The following is a 22,776-nucleotide window of genomic DNA, read 5'->3' on the forward strand; positions in this document are numbered from 1 at the left end:
AAGTAATTAATTGACACAATTAAAACTGTACAAACACTGGGACAGATTGCAGCCCATACACATCCACATCTCCCCTGCCTAAGGCCGCATGGCGTCTCCCTGTAGGTTTAATTAATAGTCAGCGGATTGTAACGCTGTCCTGAAGGGACTCGTAATCAAATCACACTGAGCAGAGCTCCAGCAGGCCGCCCACTGAGGTCATAATTGATAAGAGTCTCCAGCTTGCAAGGTTATGAAATTCAACATTTCCATCACTATACTTACTGTTACATATGGGAGGTCAAGCTGTGGTTCAGGGAACAGAAGTAGGTTGCCACCTCAGGATACCTGGGCCTCATGACAGCAGGTGAGTCAGAAACTGTCTTGTAAGGCACTTGAGCCTTTGCTGATCTGAGTCTCCCTTCTTCAGCAGACTCTTATCACAACCAGGACTCAAACCAACCCTGAACTAAAGCTAAGAATGGCTGATGGAGCTTGTTGGTTGGCTTGTGAAGAAGTAGAGCCTGACAGGTTTAAATGAAGGCAGGTTGTCCCAAACCTCACGAACCACCAATGGTTCAGATCTCTTGCAAATAATTGGAAACTTGTTCTCTCAAACTATTGAATGTTACCTGGTTCATTCGGTCTGAATTTTAGAAGTTTTCTACACATTACTCTCTTAAGTACAAGAATTTCAGAAAAAATATGAAATCATTTGATTCATTCAGATCAGTCATTGCCACAGTGTTTAGAAATGTTATAAATGCACAGAAAGTTACATATGAACTCTTCCTCATTCAAATATTTCCAGTAGTTACCACATTTAAACAGATTACATCATCAAAATGATTGGATTATGATATATTCTATATCATATATCATTTTGATATCGGTACCAATATCAAAACCATATTCTTAAGACGTTTTTGCCTTTTGCTCACTGAATTATTCCTTTGTTGCCTTTACCGGTTGACTAATTTCATCAACCTCTGTTCAGGTTGTTCACTCAAGTTTTTGAGACTTGTGAAAAATGCTTTGCACCAAACTGAACTGATGCTTTATTAAATAAAATGAAAGAAAACCGCAAAGGTAAATATAATGATCAAAATAAGCAATATGAGTTTCAGGATATTTAAATATTGTATAATATCTGTTTACATAATGGTCAGACGTCGCCGCGCACACCACACTGAGAGCCTTTGTGTTATGTAGGCTAGAGCACAGCTTGGTACTGTATGGTAGAGTGCCACCAGGAACATGCTGTAACAACTAAAGAAGTGTATAAAGCAAAGCACTGCACTGCCTCCGAGGCCTTTTCTGCTTCCAGGCTGTTGTGTTGGTGCATCCAGCCTCATTCATTCAGGTACAATAGAAGTGCTCATTGCTCAGAGGGGCAGAACAGGGACATATTCTAGGAAGAAGCTCCCACTAAACCCTGTGATTTACATGGTTTTTACTGTTGCCCTGCATAGCACATTAAAAGAAACTAAACTTCTTGCAGAAAAAGGATATTGCTTAATTGCAATGATAAACTTTTATTACCTTTTCTTTGCTAAAGGGCAAAGAGCACGCGCAGTTGGTTTTAGTCATAGTCAAGAGAACTGAGTAGACTTTGGAGGACTGAAGGAGGCTAGTTAGTATAAGGACGTCCCCAGTCATTCATCACAACAGACAGCTGTGGGATGAGGTCTCCTATATATTGGCCCTGTGTGTGAATCTACAGGCGCGCGTTATTTAAAGCCTGATCTATCATCCCTATACTACCAAATCCATAAGTTTATCAACCAGTGTCAATGGCCAGATCCATGGACATCTATCAAAGCATGTCAGTTTTTAAATGAGAAAACAAAGGACACACACACACACACACATACAGTGTGCAGAGTTTAATTTTCTCTCATGAGCACAAACACGCACAATGCATACAAAGCTGCTGACTCTAAGAAAGCTTGGACGAAACAAGTCATAATACAGCGCTCTTTATTCTGCAGACAGACGTAATACAGGACAAAAATAGAAAAACTCATGATTGTATTTTTTGTTCAACTGAAAGATAAAATCACGAATGTGTACTTCAAAGATGGATGTACCCTTTAAATCTTACTGAAACATTTCAAATATGTATACGCACTGCACAGTACAGAGAGTTTGTGGCACCAATCAAATCATTCTTCCAAGTAAAATTTCTCATTTCCTAAAACTGTTGACATGTGTTATTTAGAAATCCTCACGAGTTTATAGTAAAATTATGTCTTTTTTCCGTGCAATTCAACCTGAAAACTGCTAGACTGTGGCTTTATTTTGTTCAATTAGAAAAAAAAATTGTACACATTGACAGATAGATGGATTCAATCTGGTAAAAGAAAAGTCTTATACAGTTTAATGGTACCTGGGTCATGTTTGTGCCTTGACTTCATACACACAACGGGACATCAAGACTAAAAGTTTAAGTTGAGCGTTATAAGAATTGGGCCAAAAATGAAGTTTCTCTTAAAGTGGAAAGGCTCTGCAGTCATTAAAATCATATTTTATGAGTAAATATTTTTTGATATCTCATGTGTCAATTGGCATTTCTGCCTGATTGTGGCGCAAATGGAAAGGGTTTGAGTAAGCTCAGTAAATTTCAGACAATCTGCCATTTTTATATTTGATATTTCTTGAGGTCTAGACTCAACAAAGATGCTAACTGAACTGTCAAACTGAAGTGCACATCTTATTGCATCTTATTGGTGTGTTTGTTTCCCACAAGAGTGATGCATATTCTACACAAATGTTTCCTCAGGATGTTCAGGAGGTTTCTGTATCACTGGTTGTCGTCTATCTCTTCAATATACAGATATCAAATCATCAGCACACACCAAGGAATCATGACAAAGCGATTTGAGCATTGTATTGATCAGGGATACTCATCAATTCTGGTGTTATTAGTAACAGACCATCTCACATGGTTTGACCATTAATGGCATTTATCACACATAAAAAAAAAACAGGCATAAATTGTGAGCCTCTTCACATTAAATTCTGATGATAATAACTTAAAGACATTCACCAGGATCTCAAAATCTCTTCACAAGTATGGACGTCTTTGTAAGTTAACGAAATAGTCAAGGAAAGTGTTACAGTACAATCACAATACGTTTGGTCTGCAGCGACACGTGAGTGGAGACCCATGTGGTTACACAGAATAAAGGCCAATAACAGTCAACACAGCAGTACAATAATGTACTCAAGTTTTCATCTTCAGCACGAACCCCTTAAACAGCCACATTTATCACAGTAAACAAAACATTTCAATAAGACAAACAGCTGAAGAAAGTGCAACATGAGATGGCAAAATGATCCTCGAACGATGAAGCTGCCTCGATGACATATTTGAATGTGGTCCCACCCAAGCTTACTGAGAAGCAACGCTTGACATTTACTATATTTACAAGGAGTTAAGAGTTTATATTAATATGTAGATACAATACATTTCTTCTTATTAATGAGGTATGTACACCGATTGACTGAGAGCGCCATGCACTGCAACCTGAGATGAAATACAAGCATACACTGTATTTCCTCCACTTGTTTGTTTGTTTTTTCAAGCTGCGGTGCATTGAGCTGTCTTGGCTGTGGTACATATGAACATACAGATCATTACATCCTATATTTTATGCTTCTGTCTTCATCTTACTTATTTTCTTAAGTATTTAGCTTTATGATACATTTCTGATGTGAAAGCCAGCAGGAACCACCATATCTGAATGTTGAAACCAGTGCTGAAGTGACTGAACATCTTCTAACAATCATTAGATGCAGCCTTGAAAAAGAAAACTCCCAACTGTTTTCTTACTAAAAATATAAAGGACACTAGAGTCTAAATGGCTAATTTAATCTCTTCTTACAAGTGCATATTGGGTCATTTTAAAAGTTATTGTGGGGCGCCCCAGTGGATTAGAGGCTGTGATGCTGACCATTAACTGTTAGGAGACCCTAAGTTGCATGCTACTCCCTAGCTTTCTCCCCTCATTTCCAGTCATCTGTGCATACTTTTGCTGGCAAATACAGTCTATGGTTAACATCCATGCTGTTATACATTTTGGGCTGCATGTGGACATGGACAGATGAAAAGATTTACATCAATGTCTTTCACGCTGTCACACTCGGCTGAGTTGGTTGCTGCTGGCTTACACCATCACACATCCAACAAGTCTCCATGCCGCTGCCTCAACTTGAATTTTCTGTTAACAGTATTTGACAAAAACAGAGGTGAGCGTTAAACTTCAGCTTCAGGCTTCAAAACAACCCTCTAAAGACCAACAGGTGACATCATATGGGCTATGTCCATTTTTTTTCCACCACCATGATCTTCTGGGATTTGGCCACCAGGATGGTATGGATGGACTGTACCATCAGATGAAGGAATGGTGGTGGTGGTGAGACTTTCGCCAGTTGGTGTAAACGTTGCTTCCATCCTTTTCAGAATTAAAGTTAATGTTCTATATTCACACCCCGCTCAGTACCTGGAAACCCAAACACTGAGCAAACCAGTGCAAGAGACAACACACACACACACACACACACACACAGTGGATGCACAGATTTCTACAGATATCTCATATCTCCATGTTCGTTTTTATACATCTGCACATGAATCCTCTGGGTAGCGATGGGGAAATGGGAGTGTGTGTGCACAGGAGCATATGTTTACTCTGCCCTCATTAAGTTAATGTATATACTGTATGTGTGTTTGTGAGCGTCAGTACGTGCAGGTATTTTCAGGCACATCCTTGTTTTCTTCTGCTCGGTCTTCTCAGTTTATGTGTCCAAGACGGATCTTTTCACCTGCGTTCCTCCTCCTCCTTCTAGAGAGCCTGCTCGGTGCTGGAGGCGGAGATGTCCAGGAGTCTCCAGGCTGCATTGGGGTTCAGCTCCTCCTGGTCACGACACAACGCCCAAACATACATCATCCTCATCACCTTCTCCTGTTGAGAGGGGGGGAACCAGAGGGTCAGAGACAGTATGGAGAAGTTGGAGGGCTCTTCTAGACTTAAGTTCACATTTCAGAGCAAGAGCAGTATCTTTCTGATTGGTGTTGAGGATGTACGATGCAGTTAGAGTAGATGCAGTTTAAAAACAAATATCAACTTATATCAGTTGACTTATAGTCTATTAGTTGTATGAAGTAAAACAGTCCAGAGTTCTGTTGCTACATCAAACATGAAATTCAAAGGAATTAAGACAGATGCGAATGGAGCATGATCTAATTTCATTTGAGTTGTTTACTTCCACTGAATGACTCTGACTATATCAGATTCACTATACTGGCACAGTAATCATGAGTGTACTGACCGGATCTCCTTCCACTATGTCTCCTTTGGGGCTGCGGATCACCATGACGACCTGAGCCTGGAAGGTGATGATCAGCACGGGGCCCTGGTCCATCATCTTCCCCATCGCTAACTACAACACAGAGAAAGGAAATGAACAAATGAAGTGAGAAGAAAACAACCAAAGAGCAAAGTCACTTTCTGCAGTAACCTGATTTATTAAACATCAAACACTGAAAAGTGACAAAAAGATAACAGTTATTACTTTGGATATTTGAGAGACTATGTGTGTGATGGCTGGTGTACATGTGTGAAACACTTACATCTATGTTATCAATGTCAAGGATTTTGGACTGGAAGAGCAGCCCCAAAGCTCTGGCCTGCTGGATGGGGTGAGCCAGCTGACTGTATGTCTGAAGACAGGAACATAAAAACACATTTGGCATGAAAAGTTATGCTTCACACATACTGTATGCAAATCACACTGGACAGATTTGTGAAGGAATTGATGTAGAGCTGGTTAACCCAAAGTGAAGAACTTGTCAGAAGACTGTGATGTCTAACACAGGAACATTTACTCAAGCTTGATTGATTCTGCAGTCTACTTCTGGAGTATTTAAACCCTTCACCAAATCCTTACTACCTCCAAATAAGGTTATTCTTCTCACATCTATGACTCTATGTTATTGAACTAACTATTAACATTAAGTGAAGTCACGTAGTCTGTATGAAGGTCACTTGCTATCCATTCTAACACCAGTCTGACCGTCTGCACAAAGCACAGCATATCTCCACCTGACCTTGGTTGCCATAGAATACAGCCAGCCTTATCAAGACAGCTGCTTTTCCCAGCCAACCTCAGTAGACAGAGAGATGAACCGCTCTAAAATAGACAGGTCATGACCTGCTGCCCCCAGGATAGAAAATGACCAGAGAATGACCCGGGGGAATAAATATTTCCCCCACCAGATTAACACAGTGGTTCTCTGTCTGTGAGGGTTTCTATTTCTGAAAGATTGATTAATATGCCTGATGTAAATACACTGAAATCTTGACAAAGATATGTCTGAAAAAATGTTAGATATGCAAATATGTTACAAGTTATATAAGGACATAGGGAGATGAAGATGATTAAGGCCTAAAGTTAGAGTTTTATTTAGAACTGATTAGGAACAAAAGTTAAAGGCAGCAGTATATAACTTACAGCTTCATAGCACCAGTCCTTTAATACGTCCAGCTCTCCACGGATCATAGCCTGCAGAAAGGACAGTGACACTGTTTATGATTGTTCACAATATTGCAGAGGTATTTCACAAGTGAGCTTAGGCAGCAAAACTGATTTATTTTAGTAAATTATCTTTATCACAGTGTATGCCAGTTAAATTACTATGGCAACTTATTACTTTAAATCAAACCTGTTCAGATGCAGTTTTAAAAATGGAAACAGACACCACATCACTGTAAAGATGGTAAGGTGTAGTGGGGAGTAATAGTAGTCTTGTGGTCTCATAGACAACAGATGTTCATTCCATTAAACCACAATCAGTGTGATTAGATGCCAACTGACAGCCAGGCTCCATCCCTGGTTTTAAAGCTGCAGTGCGGGACTTTTGTGCAGGACTTTTGTCTCCCTCTTCTGGAATTGTGAGTAATTACAAAAACAGTGTTGACACTGTCTGAGCCTGCATACAGTGGTCCCTAGAGATGATAAGATGACCATAAGGGCAGAGGGGAGAGAAACGTGATGGAGTTGTCAGATGAGGTAATTTGTAGCCTATCTACTGCCACAGAAATGTGTACTTCCAGCACTTCTGGCATGCCAGTGTGGGAAAGTCGCCACAGACATCAGATTTAAAAACTCTGTGTACTGTGAAGTACAGAGAGATTTATGTGGTGGTGATAGGCTTAATCAGCACTGTGTGAACTCGTTTGGGAAGAGCTTGAATGTAACAGACGTTCATTCATATGTACAAGTTCCACACTGCAGGTTTAAATGAAAGCACACATTATCTTTTTTCATTAGTATTATTATATGCTTGCAATTTTCATAAAACTGCATCATCATCTCTTGCTCTGTGACCATGAAGGACACAACACATTGTTTTGTTTCCTGCCATCAGTCATTTGAATTATGTTTTCATCTGTTCAGCTTTCTTTGAAATCTGACATTATTAATCTTAACAGATGAAGTCACGTTCTGCATCTGATCTAAGCTGGAGTATAGAAATCACACTTAATGAAGCAAGACCTTTATCAGTAAGTCTTCTCTCAGCCTCCTTAGTGAAATACCCCTCAGTTATTGAGCAGAAATATGAATGAAACAGGCAGAGTCAAGACAACTCAAAGAGAAAGAGAGAGAGAGAAAAAACAGAGAAAAGCTAGGCAAGAGTCTGTTCACCTCCAGTATGTTAGGGATGATGTCTTTCTCACACTGTTTGAGAAAAGAGTCTTTGTCAAAGTTGGGGTCTGCCTTCACGATCTCTGTCAGCACCTCTGACATTTCCGTCTTAGAGAAAAGACCACCTGGAAATAACAAACAGCGACAACATCAGCAGCAGCAACAAGAAACAGATCAGCTGGTACGAGGCATGGGATGACAAACAATTGTGCTTTTTCAATATCTTCATTTATCTAAAAAAACAGGCTACAACCTAAACATGGAGAATGTCTTTTATTCTCTACCATTGATTTAGAAGACACACTGATAGAGTCAAAGTAGATAGATAGATTGTGCAAGTGGATCAAAACACGTATGTGCCTGAGAACAACATGACACCTTTCTCTGCATTGAAGCAATGCTCTTAAAGGACCAGTGTGTAGGATTAAGTGGCATCTAGCGGTGAGGTTAAAGATTGCAACAAACTGAATCGCCCTCCCCTCACCCTCCCTTTCCAAGCGTGTAGTTCCCTATGTAGCTATAAAGGGCTCATTCTAAGGTAACGAAAACACGATTCTTATTTTCAGGTGTTTATACACTAATGAAAACATACTTCTGCCAATAGTAGTAGTTATTACTGTTAAAGTTATTGCTGAAATGGGAAAACATGTCCATGTTTACCTTTTCTGTTAAAACTTAATATTGAAATGGCCAAAACATTTTCACATATAGTTTATAAGGAAACATGATTTCTGGATAAATCAAAACTGAAAAGCCTAGAGTCAATTTAAAATACACTGGTGTCCAAACTTCTTTAAAAGTCAATCATTATTTAAAAATGAGGTGCCAGTAAGAACTATGTGCAATAATAATATCAACTACAGCAGGGCTTTACCTATGAGGTCAGTGACTCTGTCAGTCACAGCTCTGGATGCTCTGATGAGGGCGTTGTCACTTTCATCATATTTCATCTTCATCTCAAAGAATCCTGCAGGAAACAAAAAAGAAAATAAACAGGGATGAGGAGAAATTGTTTTCATTGTTTTTCAGTGATGATGGTGGATAAATCCTAGACCTGTGATGGCATATGGACCACTGTCAAGATATACAAGGTATACACCTGAAGCCTTAACTGTGTTAAATTGTTATGAAATCTACTGTATCTGGTGCCACCTGCTGCCTCTAGAGGCAATTACACACATCCATACTAAACACAACACTAATTCCTGAGTATCTTAACTAATAAATCCAGGGGATTTTCTTACTGTTAAAAACTACATTTTTGTCCTTGAAGTCCTTCCACTGTTGGTACCACTTTGAATCCTTGTGAAGAACAACACCCATAGCCTCCCTGCATCACAAAAATACAAGAAAATCAGAGATGTTTACAGCAGTTGAAGTTATGATATATCATTACAGGATGCTCCTTTAAGTAGGAGTTAGAGGGTAAACAGATTTGAGTCACTTACTCATTGGCCTCGAACACTCTGGAGTCACTGTCTGCTCCTTTAGATGAGAAATCGCTTCTCTTCCTTAGCTGAGGAGGAGCCCTGTAAGGGCCGGCATCACCAACGTCTATCTCCTTCTTCATGGTCTCCACACTCTGCAGAGATGACACACAGATTTAGTAATGGTACATGTACAGTATTGATACTGAACCGCTCAGTGAAGGACTGAGTTCAGTATGAAGTCTAGGTCTTAGCATGTGTGAAACCCAAAATTCAGAAGTGCAAGTTTGACCCAAAAATCTTTAGCAGTATGTTGGTTGTCGACTGTGTGACTGTAGCAGTCAGGTCAGCCCAGCTGTAGCTAGTTGTGATGGCATGGTGAACCATCCCAGACCTACTGTTTCAGAGAACCATGGCTTCCCAGTAAATTACAGCAACCGTGGACAAAGAGTAAATGGATCCAATGAAAACTCTATATCACTGTGTTATCATTGTTATGTCTCTGGAAACAGCTACATCACACATGCTAACTCATTTGCAACAGCATCACTCAAATATAAACTTAATTAAGCATTAAACTGACTGGCCATAACAATTAAACATATCCTCACAATGCTTGAGTTGAAGTGAAACTGACGTATTGACCTATACAAATATTTCAGTGCCTTCATTTGTACAGCTAGGATTTTGGCCCATGAGCCATTTTTCATAATAGACACAGAGAAACTTAATATTTGGCATTGCTGTATATTGTATTGCTGTATTGAAAACATAACAAATCACACTACATATCAAGCTTTGAATTTTTATAGGCAGCTGGACCACGAGGAAGAAATCAGACGTTCCATCATCAGCGCTGTAATTCAAAAGCAAAAGCGTGGAGTGATATGATCATCAGCTTTAGCCAGAAGGTATTCCTCTCTAACCTGTGAGATGGCTCTGAACGCGCTGGTCCTGCCAAGTTTTCCTCCTCCCTTAGAGACAGACTCAGCCGAGTGCATGGCTGTCTTGGCTGCCTCCTCCACACCTTCCTTGATCTTCTTCCCTATGTCAGTACGACTCATCTCCCCAAGACCCTATGGCAAGAGTGCCAATACACACACACACACAAACAAGAAAAAAGAACATTACTCAGTTAATAAGGGTAATTTGACAGAACATTACTTTTTCTGAATCTGAGAAGGCTTAACTTTATTTTCCCATTCAAGACATAATGTATTTTTTGACGTACACTTAAATATCAAATATGTAGCCATGTAACTGCATCATGAGGATGAACCTCTATTTCAAAATGGAAACTATCTGTCAAAGATGTGATGAATCTAGTATGCCATGGCTGGGTGTATGGATTCTGAGCAACTGAGCCAGTATCTTCGGATGAGTGTTTTCTTACTACTGTGCTCGTAGCTAATAACGTACCTCCTTCATAGTTTCCGACAGGGAGCCTAAAGTCTTCTTAAATACCTCTGAGGTCCGCACCGTCTCTGCCTCTATAGTTTTCTAGTGAAGGAAAAATATAAACCAACATGTAAAGCACCTACTGTTTGATGCAGAAAAATTACAATTGTGCATAAAAACAATTAAAAACAGGATGATATAAATCATTTTCTTACATATTTCCTGCGTGCCTGTTGGAGGGCATCAGACTCCTCGAGCTTCTTGGCCTCTTCTCTGAACTTCTTTATGTTCTCCTTCATCTCCTGATTCTTATTGAACTCCTGACGCAGGTTATCCACAAACTCTCCCAGGAAACCTTTACGCCCAGAAGCATATCGCACCTAATAAAACAAACAGATACCATATAGCATAAGAGTCCACGTACTAATTAGTATGAAATAGACATTTTTAAAAAGGGGACAAAGCAGTCTACTGACACAGATAAGTGAAAATACCCTTTAACTTTCTAACTAAAATGAATTCTTTGAAGTTACAAAAACAAATAATTATTTTCTTTGATGCTATCAACAGTGTCATTTGAAGATGAATGAGAGCTGTCAGTGTCTACCTGCACAGCAGCTGCTGGACTCCTGTGTAACCTGTAGGCATCTCCTCTCCACACCGAGGACACCAGAGACCTGGAGCTGAGGGCCAAGGCACGTTTGCCAACCAGCTGCAATAAGGAGAAACTTTCTGTCAGCTACAAACATCAACTCCCCCAACACTGGTGTGGATGGAGAATATATGACAGGTAGATGATGAAACATGCTCCCTAATAGGCCTAATAAGCAGTAATTCAGAATAATAACATATAAATAACAACATACGGGGAAAAAAAGACTAATTTTGTTGTGTTGCTACTTGGTTTTCTCCTATTTAACATTTGTTTTGGCAATTTACAGGGTGGTAAAACGTGGCTGTACTTCACAAGTTAGTAATGTTAGATTTCATAGCCTTCTAACAGCATATATAGATGGGTGACAAATTAAAGGAAAACCCAATATGAATTGTCTTGGAAAGATTTTGGGCTGCCATGAAACACCAGAACAGCTTCGCTGCTCCATGTCATAGATTCTACAAGTCTGATGAACACCATTTTTCCAAAAGATATTCCCCTCATTTGGTGTTTTGACGATGGTGGTGGAGAGCTCTGCCTAACACGTCGCTTCCAAATCTCCCACAGATATTCACCTAGATTGAGATGTGGGGACTGTGACAGCCACAGCATATTATTTTCGTAGTCTTTAAACCAATAAGTGACCACTTGTGCCCTATGAATAGTAGCATTTTCATCCTTGAAGAAACAACCATCAGAATAGAAATGCTTCATCACAGGATAAACATAGTCACCCATAATCATGTGGGGCACTGACCCTTCCTTCTAAGGATACATGTTGACCACAACACAACCATGCCAGGAAAATGCCACTCAGAGCCACACTGTCGGGGTCAAGCATTCATGCCCATGTATGTATGTATGTATGGATGTATGGATGTATGGATGTATGGATGTATGGAGTACATTATTAATCCCAAAGGGAAATTAAAGTGTTACAACAGCCACTTGACATAAATCAAAATACATAAACAGAGAGGTAGGTAAAAGAAACAAATACAATTAAAAGCTAAAATATATACAATAACTAAATCGACTGACTGTAATATAACAATATATAAAAAATAGAATCAATAAATATAGAATAGAGAGTCTTATAATCACTTTAACCGCTGTTACTAGTCAAACCCTCACCATTTAAATAGTCTTTAAAACTGAACAAGCCATATGTGCCCTGATAATAAACACTTAGTGAAAGTCTCTTCCTCTTACAATCCTGAAATAGGAAGTTCGGCTTTATTTCCACTACTAATGTTTTTCAACATACTTTATTTTGATGGGTGTTAGCCAAAATTTGTGATATATATATTTCATAATAATCAGATATACAGAGTAAGGGTGGGAGTCACCAGAGGCCCCACAATACGATATTATCAAGATACCTGAGTCACAATACGATATTATTGGGATTTTAAACATTTTGCGATATGCTGAGTATTGCAATAACATATATTGTCATTTATTACCTTTTTTCAACTGCAAATTATGTCCCCAAAGGAAAACTTTGTCAACATCTGTTTTATCTAATACTCTGTTCATCGCATTTCTGTAATTTTTATTGCAGCACAAACGGAGACTGTCAAGCAGACAGACTGACCGACACTGTCATAAAAACCTGTCATATAAATGTTACATACACCTGACAAACTGAACTGTATTATGGTCTGCAGAGTCTAACCTCTCTGAATGTAAATCTGTGTAGACTACTGCACTATTACAGGTATTTTGAACAATGCAACTACAAAACAGTTATGCTACCCCTTCAGCAACTGGGGAATTTGATGTTTGAAGTACTGTTAAACTGAAATTAAATTAAATTAAAGAGAGTCATTCATTGTGACAGCTGTGACAGCACAAACTGTATGGTACAGGTCGGTCTGTGTAGCAATAACACCTTAACTGACTACATGTGGTCCACACTTCACCCCTTCATATAGTTCATCCTCTATTACAGAATCTCATGGGTCGCAGATCTTGAAACCGGGTATTAAAAGTTGAGTCCCTTTAAATACTATAGAGGCACCATGTTTGGTAACAGCTGTTATCAACATGAATTATGTGACAAAGTATGATAAGAAAAAGCATTTACGTGCAAGATAAGTTAGCTTAAAGTCCTCAACAGCCCGTAAAGTCTGACTGGTCACAGGATTTTGTGTAACAAAAAGAAGACATTACATAACCTTATTATTAACAGCGAGATGTTGTCTCATAACTGTTCACCGAAACGATGCTTCAGTGCCTAACGTAAAAGACTTTTCTTTAAACACAATAATACTCGTTTTAAACTAACACATACATACATATTTCTACGTACAAATTTAAAACTAAACGTTTACTTAAGACGTGACGTTAAACACGAACACCACCGCGAGCCTGATGGAACACGGCCTGTTTCAAACCGACGTCTCGTGCTCTTGCTGCATTAAATAACGCCCTCCGGAATCTCCTCCACATAACTGGACATTCACAGACGAACACCGAAGCTGTTTATTAGCCGCTTATTAACTGTGATAAATAATCTGCTGGAGACATGAGAGCTGTAATGAAGGACATGAATGATTGTCTCACCTCGTAGCACCGACACACGGAGGCTGCCATCTTGATCTTGAAATGCGCGGAGCAGCCACGTGCATCCTTGCTGCGGCAGCTGACCTTCCGTTCAGCCAATAGGAGCCGAGCTGGTCCTTAGAGGGGCGGGGCCAGCTGTCAGCACGGCTTTAAAGGGAAAATAGCTCGATAGATAGATAGATAGATAAATAGATAGATAGATAGACCTTCATACATTTGTTCTTGTATAGATGCAAACATTTCACCTGCTGTATATAGCCACCAGAGAGGCCCATTAAAAGACCCACTGGACAAAAGTTTTAAATGAAGTATAGTGCAGTTTCTTTCTACCATTTTACTGTCATTTTGATAATACAATAAGTATGATCATGTAAGCAATTGAGCTTGAAGATGCCATACATTACAATAAAAAGCTGAAAGACATAATTCATAAAAATAACAAACAACAAGCTGCAATGATGAGTTGATTAAACGATTAGTTGATAGACAGAAAATTAATTGGCAACCATTTTAAATAAAATAATAATAACAATCAAATTATTTGTTTAGCTTAGTCATTTTTAAAGCCAAATTTCAAACAATTGATTATTCCAGTTTCTCAAATGTGAAGATGTAATGTTTTTCTTTGTTTTAAGTAATTGTAAACTAAATATCTTTGAGCTCTTGACTGTTGGTCAGACAAAACTAGACATTTGAAGATGTCATCTTGGCCTGTGGGTCATCATAGCCTACTGGGCATTTTTACAGTACTTTCTCATGTTTTATAGATTAAATGATTCATCGGTTCATTGACAAAGCAATTGGCAGATTAATCGAAATAATCATTAGTTGCAGCCCTAATCAAACACAAACACACAAAAGAGTTTATTAAAAGATACAAAACACACACAATACAGGATATGCTATTTCTATCCATTAAACAAGTAAAGGCTATTGTATGTTCCTTCTTAAAGTCCCCCTATGCTCAAAAATGTGATTTGCTTGTTATTACTTCACTTGGATGTTTGAGCTTCACTGTGCAGAATAATGTCTGTGCAGAGTTTGACGCTAGAAGGCTGTTTTTACATTCAGCAGCTGAAAGTGGAAAATTTCTCTGTACTCATTGAAAATCTGATTTTAAGGGATGGGCCTACAAGCAGGATTTATGACATCACAACCATTTTGGAGACAAACATGATCCAGTATGCAATTTACATAAGTGTGATGTGGAAACTTAAAGCTTCCAGTGCACAAACACTGAGAATTGAACTTTACAGTGAAGGACAAGACATCTTGGGTCCAGCAGTTAGACTTTTGAAATAAACAATAGTTGCATATTCATAGATTCTGTAGGGCGAAGGAGTAGATCTCATTTTAAGAATTTCTAACCACATGATTGAACTTTTTTTTATGGAAAAAACACATCAGTGACAAACTATTATATATCAAAACAGAGCATTTTCACACATCTTAAAACATTTCTGGAGGGGATTTTGAACTTAAAAGTAATTTTTTCCCACGGTTTTATTTTTAAATTGTTTTCATTTCTTTCCAGCCTTGAAGTGGCAAAAATATCCTCCTTATTTCCATTTATTTACCTTTAAAATAGATTACTTAAAATAACAACTTCACACATACACCATAAAACTTAAACAACTGAATGTTTTGGCACTACTAAGGTTTCCATGTGAAAGTGCGTTGAACTTTAATGATGTTAGTATTCTTTTGTCTCCTGACCTTGTTATTCTCTCCATGTGTTTGACTGTGGTCGCTATCTGTCGGCATGCGTGTAAAGCGCGCCCCCGTCAGGCAGCTATGTGAAGTGCAGGGACTCCTCCCCTCCCTCTGCAGAGTTGGGAGCTCTCCCTTTCTGCAGCCAGCTCGCCTTGACAGCCAACACTGGCGCAGAGTCTCAGCACAAACCCATAGGCTACCATATTTTTTCTGTTTTATAACGATAATTCACCACCTGTACTACTTTTCACACATCCTCTTCCGGAGACAAGCGTCGGAGCGGCCTCGTCTAGAATGGGGAACCGAGACGATGAATACGATTTCTTGTTCAAAGGTAAAAAAAAAAAAAAAAAAAAAAAAAAAAAGATGACTGCATTCCCCCTGTGCACAGGCTCACACCGACAAAGCTATGCTTTATAAATGCCTATAAATCTCTTACTGTGTCATTTTCTGTGGCAAGATTTGAATTTTTTAAGGAATCGGACTAATGTTTTTCATAGAAACTGCTCGGATGGCAGTCGCTCGGTGTTATTACAACATAATGCTGTCATTGTAACACTACAACGCCTGCAGCTATATTTATAGGTAGCTATAGGATGCAACACCCTATCCGTGCTCGGCCTTTTTATTAAACTTTGATCAACTCATAGAGGGGCATTGTTCGCTGGAGCCAGCTGTTTCCTCATCTACTGAATGACATTTGATGTTTTCTACTGCTCCTTCCACCTTATGAGGGTGATTAAAGCCAGGCCTATTAGCCTCTACTTCTCCTGATCAATAATCTTCCTCCTCAGATGCTCAGCCAGTTGTTATTGACATTGAAAAATGCAGCAACCTGTAATGTTGTGTTTTATAGCGTTATTATGACAGTCAGCGGGCCTTGTCGCCGAGACTGAGGCGCACTCAGGTCCATGTTTATCTTTGGTGCTCAGTCTGATCCAGAATGCCTTCCTTTGATCGTGATATCAGCTCCTGTGGCACATTAACATCCTGGGCCTGTAAAAGCCAAAAGGCCATTTAGATGTAACAAAGTATCCTCTGTGGGATGAATAGGGCATCTGCCGGAGGCGAGGGCTCCCTCTCTCCCTCTCTCCCCCTCTCTCTCTGTCTCTCTCTGCCCGAGCCATCGTCCCTGTACCCGGCCCGAAACAGGAAGGGCAAGGCGGCCTGAAACTGTCGATTCAGGTTTTGATGAAGCCTGTTATCAGCTTCCTGCAGCCCGGACCAGCACGATGTCGGCAGGGACAAAGTTCGGCTCTATTTCCTTTGTCTAGGGAAAGAGAAAACAAGAAGGCTCCACCTCTGCTGCTGCTGCTGCTGCTGCTGTGCTGTGAGCAGCAGCCACCTCAGGCCAGTCCTGACACCAGCTCAGCCCCGGTCCACTTCCCTCTAATGACTCATTACCACAGCTTAACACAATCAACAGGGCCTGTTAATGACCAATCTGTGTGGTCAGTTTATCCTGTGGATGCTATTCAGAACCAAATTGGGTCCGGTGACTTGTGGTGAACTTATGAGACTTGCAGATGTTTTTCTTCCTCTATCATTTATGTGCAATCCCCGAATTACACACATAATTGATTCACACAGTTCTTTCTTATTGATGTCTCTTGAATCTCTGAGGAAAGTCTTAAATGAGGGTTGGTAGATAACATCAGGGGTAAGGATCCTACAGTTATCTGTGTGGTCTCCTGAAGATGTTATTTCAACGGGTCATTTATTGAATATCAGCAGCCTCAAGGTGTGAAAAGTCAAAGTAAAACACTCTGTTAAGGATGTAGCGGGGGAAGTGAAACCCTCATTTATTTGGTTAGTTATAATCAGCAAATAACACTCTACCGTCTCGCTGATGTTTTTTCAGCTGGTCTAGACTTGGTGAGGTTCTCAACATTTTTGGTTTTGTGGGCCCCTAAAGGGAAGTCTTTCCACCTTGTGGCCCCCATCATAGGTTGGATATGGGTAGTTTGATAAGTATCAGAGCTGATGTACATTATATAAATATCTGCTATCACTTATATTCATTGAATAACAGAGAGCCACAGACTTTGTTTTTAGTGCCACCACAATCAATTGCCTCATGTTACTGTACGCAGAGGCCAGCACAGATTTTAAAACGGGGAAAAACTGGTATTCGATTAGGTTCTTGGTAACAGCAGATACACTAAGCTGAGTAGAGAAAAAGTAGGATCAGTGCATCCCTAAGTTCAATCAAAGAATGACTTGCAGTTTGTAGATTTGTAATGATCAGATTATTAGATTTTTAATGATCAGATATGACTGAAAAGAAAAGATGTACAGTATCAGATTACAGTTCATCATACTGAATCTGTTAGACAAGGCTGTGCTGTGTTTGCTGAGCTTTTTTCTCACCATGTCACACGCTGTTTTTGATGTAATGTAAAGATTTTGTCTTTTTGATAAACAGCGCTGAGAAACTACACACCAACTAACTAACTAACACACCAATGTTTCTGTCTTAAATATCAAAAATAGGACTTTTCATGAAGCTGAAGTGTATAATAAATTCTAAATGGAAATGTAAGGCACATTCTCAGGCCCTATTGAGTCGTGACACTAAGGTAATGTGTTAAATCAAGCCTTTGTATATGTATTTTGTGAATTGTTACACTACTTTATGGTATAAATGTGTGTTTTTAGTATCCCATAAATCATTTCATACACATACACACACAAAAAAGTGACACCCCTGGGGTTTGCTGAAACCAACATTTAGAGGCACTGCTTTATGCAATATCATCATTTCTTGACTCTATTAATACACGGCCCATCCTCTCACCCTCCCATCACACATACAGCATTTACACACACACACACACACACACTTGTCTAATATCTTTCCTCCCTCTCTCCTTCTCTCTCTCTCTACCACAGTCGTGTTAATTGGGGACTCGGGTGTAGGAAAGAGCAACCTGCTCTCTCGATTCACACGGAATGAGTTCAACCTAGAGAGTAAGAGCACTATCGGGGTGGAGTTCGCCACACGCAGCATCCAGGTGGACGGCAAGACGATAAAGGCTCAGATCTGGGATACAGCGGGACAGGAGCGCTACAGAGCCATCACCTCGGCGTGAGTCCGTCTCTGTGCAGAGCAGATAGTTCTGCCTGACACCTACTGTAAATGGCCTCAGTGTGGAGAAATACTAATGCAGTGCAGTCACAATTGACACTCTATCCTTCAATCTAGGTTGCTTAAGATGAGGCAGATTGTTGTGTATGATCCACAACATCCAGTTTAAGAGGTACATGCGCTTTCTGATCAATGAATAGAGGATCAATGAAGATAGAGGTTTAAATCTTGTTGAGTTAGACACTCACTGTCCTACAGTATACATGAGTACATTTGAAAATGTTAAACATATACAGTACCAGTCAAACGTTTCACCTTCCCATTCCCATGAATGAGGAAGTGTGTCCAAACTTTTGTTGTAAATGTAAGCTTAGATTATTTATATGTTTCACATCACATCATCAGTTTCACATCAGTCTTTCTAATTTCACATTGAACTGAATTTAAGAACAATTAAAAGAAAAAAAAAGTAGAATATGAGCCCACTTTAAAGAAAACATCTCATAACAGTTTTGAAAACCAGAGTTGTTAACATGATAACATGACGTTCACATGTGTTAAGTTAACCCCTTAACATCCACCCTTTTTATAGAATTTTAGCCCATTTGGCATACCCAAATGGAAAAGCTTATAACAGAAGGACTGTAAGGCCATGATGCATGTATTAGGCTTCATTTGACAAGTGACATCTTATAGTTTCTGGAAATGTGTTTGTTTAGCATGCGGCTAAAATACAAACAAAACTACATCAGTTCAAATAAGGCTCAAAAAAGTATTTTTGGTCCTCGTCTACGATGACTCATATTTAAATAACAATAATTAGGACATACTTTATGCCAGAACTATGCAGAACACCATATAACTTCTACATCTTGTCAACCTGTATAAAATTCCAGACCTCTAGGCCTAACTTTATGGGAGGTAGGGAGTTTTTAGTTTGTGGTGTCACTGGAGTCCCCGAACCTCTCCAATCATCTCTAATTGGCCAAATTGTGCCAATTGCTTTGACTCATTACTGTGTGATGCTACTGCTTACAACTGGCTAAAGCGGGTCGCCGGTGACCCGGTGGATGTTAAAAGGTTAAATGCTGCTGTATATTCTGCATTAGTCAGTGTATAAGCAAGAAAAAGAAAGTTGTCATGAGAAATATAACCTCTAATATCTGGAGTTTTTAGAATGATTTTTAAGACTAAACCATAGAAAAATTAGACGCTTTTCCTACTATGTCTAGTCAATGTCTGCTGTGTAAAAGGCCCGTTTCTCACCAGTAAAATGTGTTTGGATCCTAGTTGTCACCATCATCTCTTGGGTCTTTTTTACAGATACTACAGAGGGGCGGTGGGGGCGCTCTTAGTGTACGACATAGCCAAGCACCTGACCTATGAGAATGTGGAGCGCTGGCTGAAGGAGCTGAGGGACCACGCCGACAACAACATTGTCATCATGCTGGTTGGCAACAAAAGTGACCTGCGCCACCTCCGGGCCGTGCCCACAGACGAGGCCCGGGCCTTCGCAGGTACTGGAACTCACAAAGAGACTCGAGGACAGCTAAATTGTCGTATGGGCAGGATTTTATAGACCTTATACATGTTTTTAACTTGTAGCCTTTTGTTTATTGTGTGCACAGTTTACAGATATTTGATATGTATAACAATCTAAATTGTCAGTTGCTTGTGCTGCTGTAACACTTCACAATGAGACCAGGGACCAACAAAGTGTTTTCACTTTCAATGCCTCTTTCTCAGAAATCATTAGACCATCATAGAACCTTTTACCGTACTGTTTAAAACAAGAATCTGTTTAAAACATAACACTACTTGTTTCTCTTGTTGCCATTAGAACAATAAGCTTTTATTGCTGTTAAATGTGTTTTATTTTTACCCTGCAGAGAAGAACAATCTGTCATTCATAGAAACGTCAGCCTTGGACTCAACAAATGTTGAAGAAGCCTTCAAGAATATCCTTACAGGTATGCTTGTGTGCAGGGGTTGGACATCAGAACTACATTGCCGATATTATATTTCAGGAATAAGAAAGGAAAGTACTTTTACATTGTCTTTGTGAACTGAAGTCAGACACTAATACTTCCCAAACCTTGGTCTGATAACATACCGTTACTGTGTGGAAGATTTTACCTCACAAGCTTGTATTAACGCACTTTGTATGATGTGAGAACTGAAAGTTTAGTCTTCTGCAGTTTGTCCTAAAACAAGCTAATATTGAAAAAGTGAAGGAGAGATATTATGTGCAACTGACAAAAACTCATTTCTGGTAATTTGAACTTGTGTAACTTCCTCTCACTATAGGAAGTTCTTTTTATTTGTTGTTTGATCTGTTCCATGTAAAATTTCCTGTGAAGTATCAGCCTTTAAAATAATTCAGCCGTTTCCATCTCTGGATGTTTCTTTAACTTTTTCTGGATGTACTGGTATGCCAACAGATCCACCAGGTTTTTCAGTTCCAGGTATTTAATGTTGTTAGAAAGGTAATCTTGTAAAAGTAATTTTTGCCACCCAGAACAACAAGAGAGTTTTGTTGGGAAAAAGGCTGATTTGTTCCTCTCATCTCTTCAACAACAGAAATCTACCGCATCGTATCGCAGAAACAGATTGCTGAGCGGTCTGCCCATGATGAGTCCCCAGGAAACAACGTGGTGGACATCAGCGTGCCACCGACCACGGACGGCCAGAGGGGGAACAAACTGCAGTGCTGTCAGAACCTGTAACCCATGGCAACCGCCCCTCCTCACCTGGGTCGATTACTAATTGAAATCTACAGTGTTGGTATGCTTCCATCTGCCTGGGGTGCAATATTGTCTGAATGTGCACTTTTTAGATCAACAGAATTGGTTCCATTATGCCACAAAAGATCAATCCCAGAAGGAAGTGTTTGAATGGATTTCAAATTGTAATCCGACCCAGGTTCAGTCTGCTACATTCTAGTGCAAAAACAGGACTGATGGTACCGCGTGAGTAGCTACCACAGTTACCTTTGATAGCGTAGCAGAATAGCTTTGCCTGAGACCTTGTAAGCCTAGACATCTCCCTGATAGATGATTATTGCCACATGTTGGAGCCCTGGGTTTGAATCCTGCCTGTTTCAGCAGTACCAACAGTCCTGTTTTTGGGCTCCACTCCTCCCCGTTCAGTCATCATCTCAAAAGTGGTTGTGACGCTGCTGATGCTTATTTCATTTTTATGTAAAATATCTTTTTTTTTTTGTTGGTTTTGATTTTGATAGCTTGTCTGCTCACATACATTATATTAATGCCATGAAATTAAATTTTACAATATTACATTGCTGTGTCCGCTTTTTCTTTTAGCAAAACATACATAAAATGAAATACTGTACCTGCACATTGATCATACCACTGCACCAAAATATAAAGCAGACAGTGGATTTATAACAGTGGGTGATCTTTAGTGATTGCACAATCCAATGGACCGACCTTTTGATCAGGTCAGACTGTGGTGGCGGTGTGGTGAAGTGGTCATAGTCATAGTGTACACTGGGAGTCAAAATATTAAATGGGAAAGACAACTCTGGAAATGTAGACACCAAGAACATAAAATGGGTATGACCCCATTCACAGTGATTGATAGTCAGTGGTGGAAGATGTATTCAGATCCTTTACTCAAGTAAAAGTACTGCTACAACAATGTTAAAATACTCAACAAAATGTACTTAAAGTATCAAAAGTAAAAGTAATAATTCTTCAGTGTTAAATTACACTAGATTATAAATACTGATGCATCGACGTGCAAGCAGAAATTCACTGTTGTAGCTAGTTGAGTTTTAACTGTTTTATATACAGTTATGTAGTTTAATCCAGTGGTTCGCCCCCTTTTAAGGGTCACAAGATAAATCTTAGGGGCATTTGTGATTTGATAAATGGGGTAGGAAAGAACAAAAAAAAAACAAAAGTCTGCAATTCAAATATGTATTAATCCTTTCAGGACCTTTCTCCAATTGTTCATTTATTGTGAAATATTAGATAATTTCACCTCTTCGAGCCTCAAACTAGTTAAAGCACCAGTGTGTAGAATTCAGTGACATCTAGTGGTGAGGTTGCAGATTGCAACCAAATGAATACATGTCACCCTCCCCCTCTAAGTGTGTAGGAGAAGCTATGGTGGCCACGAAACATGAAAAATGCAAAAGGTATTCTCTAGAGCCAGTTTTTGGTTTGTCCATTCTGGGCTACCGTAGAAACATGGCGGTGCAACATGGTGGGCTC

The 22,776-nt window shown here is 39.5% G+C and overlaps 2 protein-coding genes across 3 annotated transcripts; one reads left to right on the forward strand and one right to left on the reverse strand.

Moving 5' to 3' along the window:
* Positions 1–1,942: 1,942 nt before the first annotated feature.
* LOC137193997 (mitochondrial import inner membrane translocase subunit TIM44-like) lies at positions 1,943–13,864 on the reverse strand. Of its 2 annotated transcripts, none has more exons than XM_067605499.1 (13): positions 13,738–13,864; positions 11,122–11,226; positions 10,730–10,894; positions 10,536–10,616; positions 10,043–10,192; positions 9,138–9,271; positions 8,934–9,019; positions 8,564–8,656; positions 7,690–7,814; positions 6,496–6,546; positions 5,615–5,704; positions 5,314–5,424; positions 1,943–4,946 (listed from the first exon to the last, which is right to left on the reverse strand). In XM_067605499.1, exons 1-13 carry the CDS (start codon positions 13,765–13,767, stop codon positions 4,827–4,829), a joined length of 1,341 nt encoding a protein of 446 aa, XP_067461600.1. In that variant the 5' UTR covers positions 13,768–13,864; the 3' UTR covers positions 1,943–4,826. The 2 variants fall into 2 exon arrangements, with proteins under 2 accessions (XP_067461600.1, XP_067461601.1); XM_067605500.1 differs by lacking the exon at positions 13,738–13,864 and adding an exon at positions 13,390–13,408.
* A 1,692-nt stretch (positions 13,865–15,556) lies between these two features.
* Positions 15,557–21,834, forward strand: LOC137194007 (ras-related protein Rab-11B). The gene is made up of 5 exons (XM_067605516.1): positions 15,557–15,784; positions 18,343–18,538; positions 19,862–20,055; positions 20,428–20,508; positions 21,119–21,834. Exons 1-5 carry the CDS (start codon positions 15,745–15,747, stop codon positions 21,262–21,264), a joined length of 657 nt encoding a protein of 218 aa, XP_067461617.1. The 5' UTR covers positions 15,557–15,744; the 3' UTR covers positions 21,265–21,834.
* The last annotated feature ends 942 nt before the right edge of the window (positions 21,835–22,776 follow it).

This window comes from Thunnus thynnus, chromosome 12 (genome assembly GCF_963924715.1).
Source record: "Thunnus thynnus chromosome 12, fThuThy2.1, whole genome shotgun sequence".
In the NCBI taxonomy this organism is placed as follows: Eukaryota; Metazoa; Chordata; class Actinopteri; order Scombriformes; family Scombridae; genus Thunnus; species Thunnus thynnus.

Coding starts and splice junctions, on each gene's coding strand:
- LOC137194007 (XM_067605516.1), top strand. CDS start 15,745: ATGGGGAACCGAGACGATGAATACGATTTCTTGTTCAAAG. Junction 20,056..20,427: donor CGAGGCCCGGGCCTTCGCAG/GTACTGGAACTC, acceptor TTTACCCTGCAG/AGAAGAACAATCTGTCATTC. Junction 20,509..21,118: donor CTTCAAGAATATCCTTACAG/GTATGCTTGTGT, acceptor CTTCAACAACAG/AAATCTACCGCATCGTATCG.
- LOC137193997 (XM_067605499.1), bottom strand. CDS start 13,767: ATGGCAGCCTCCGTGTGTCGGTGCTACGAG. Junction 5,425..5,614: donor TTGACATTGATAACATAGAT/GTAAGTGTTTCA, acceptor TCTGTGTTGTAG/TTAGCGATGGGGAAGATGAT. Junction 4,947..5,313: donor ACATAGTGGAAGGAGATCCG/GTCAGTACACTC, acceptor CCCTCTCAACAG/GAGAAGGTGATGAGGATGAT.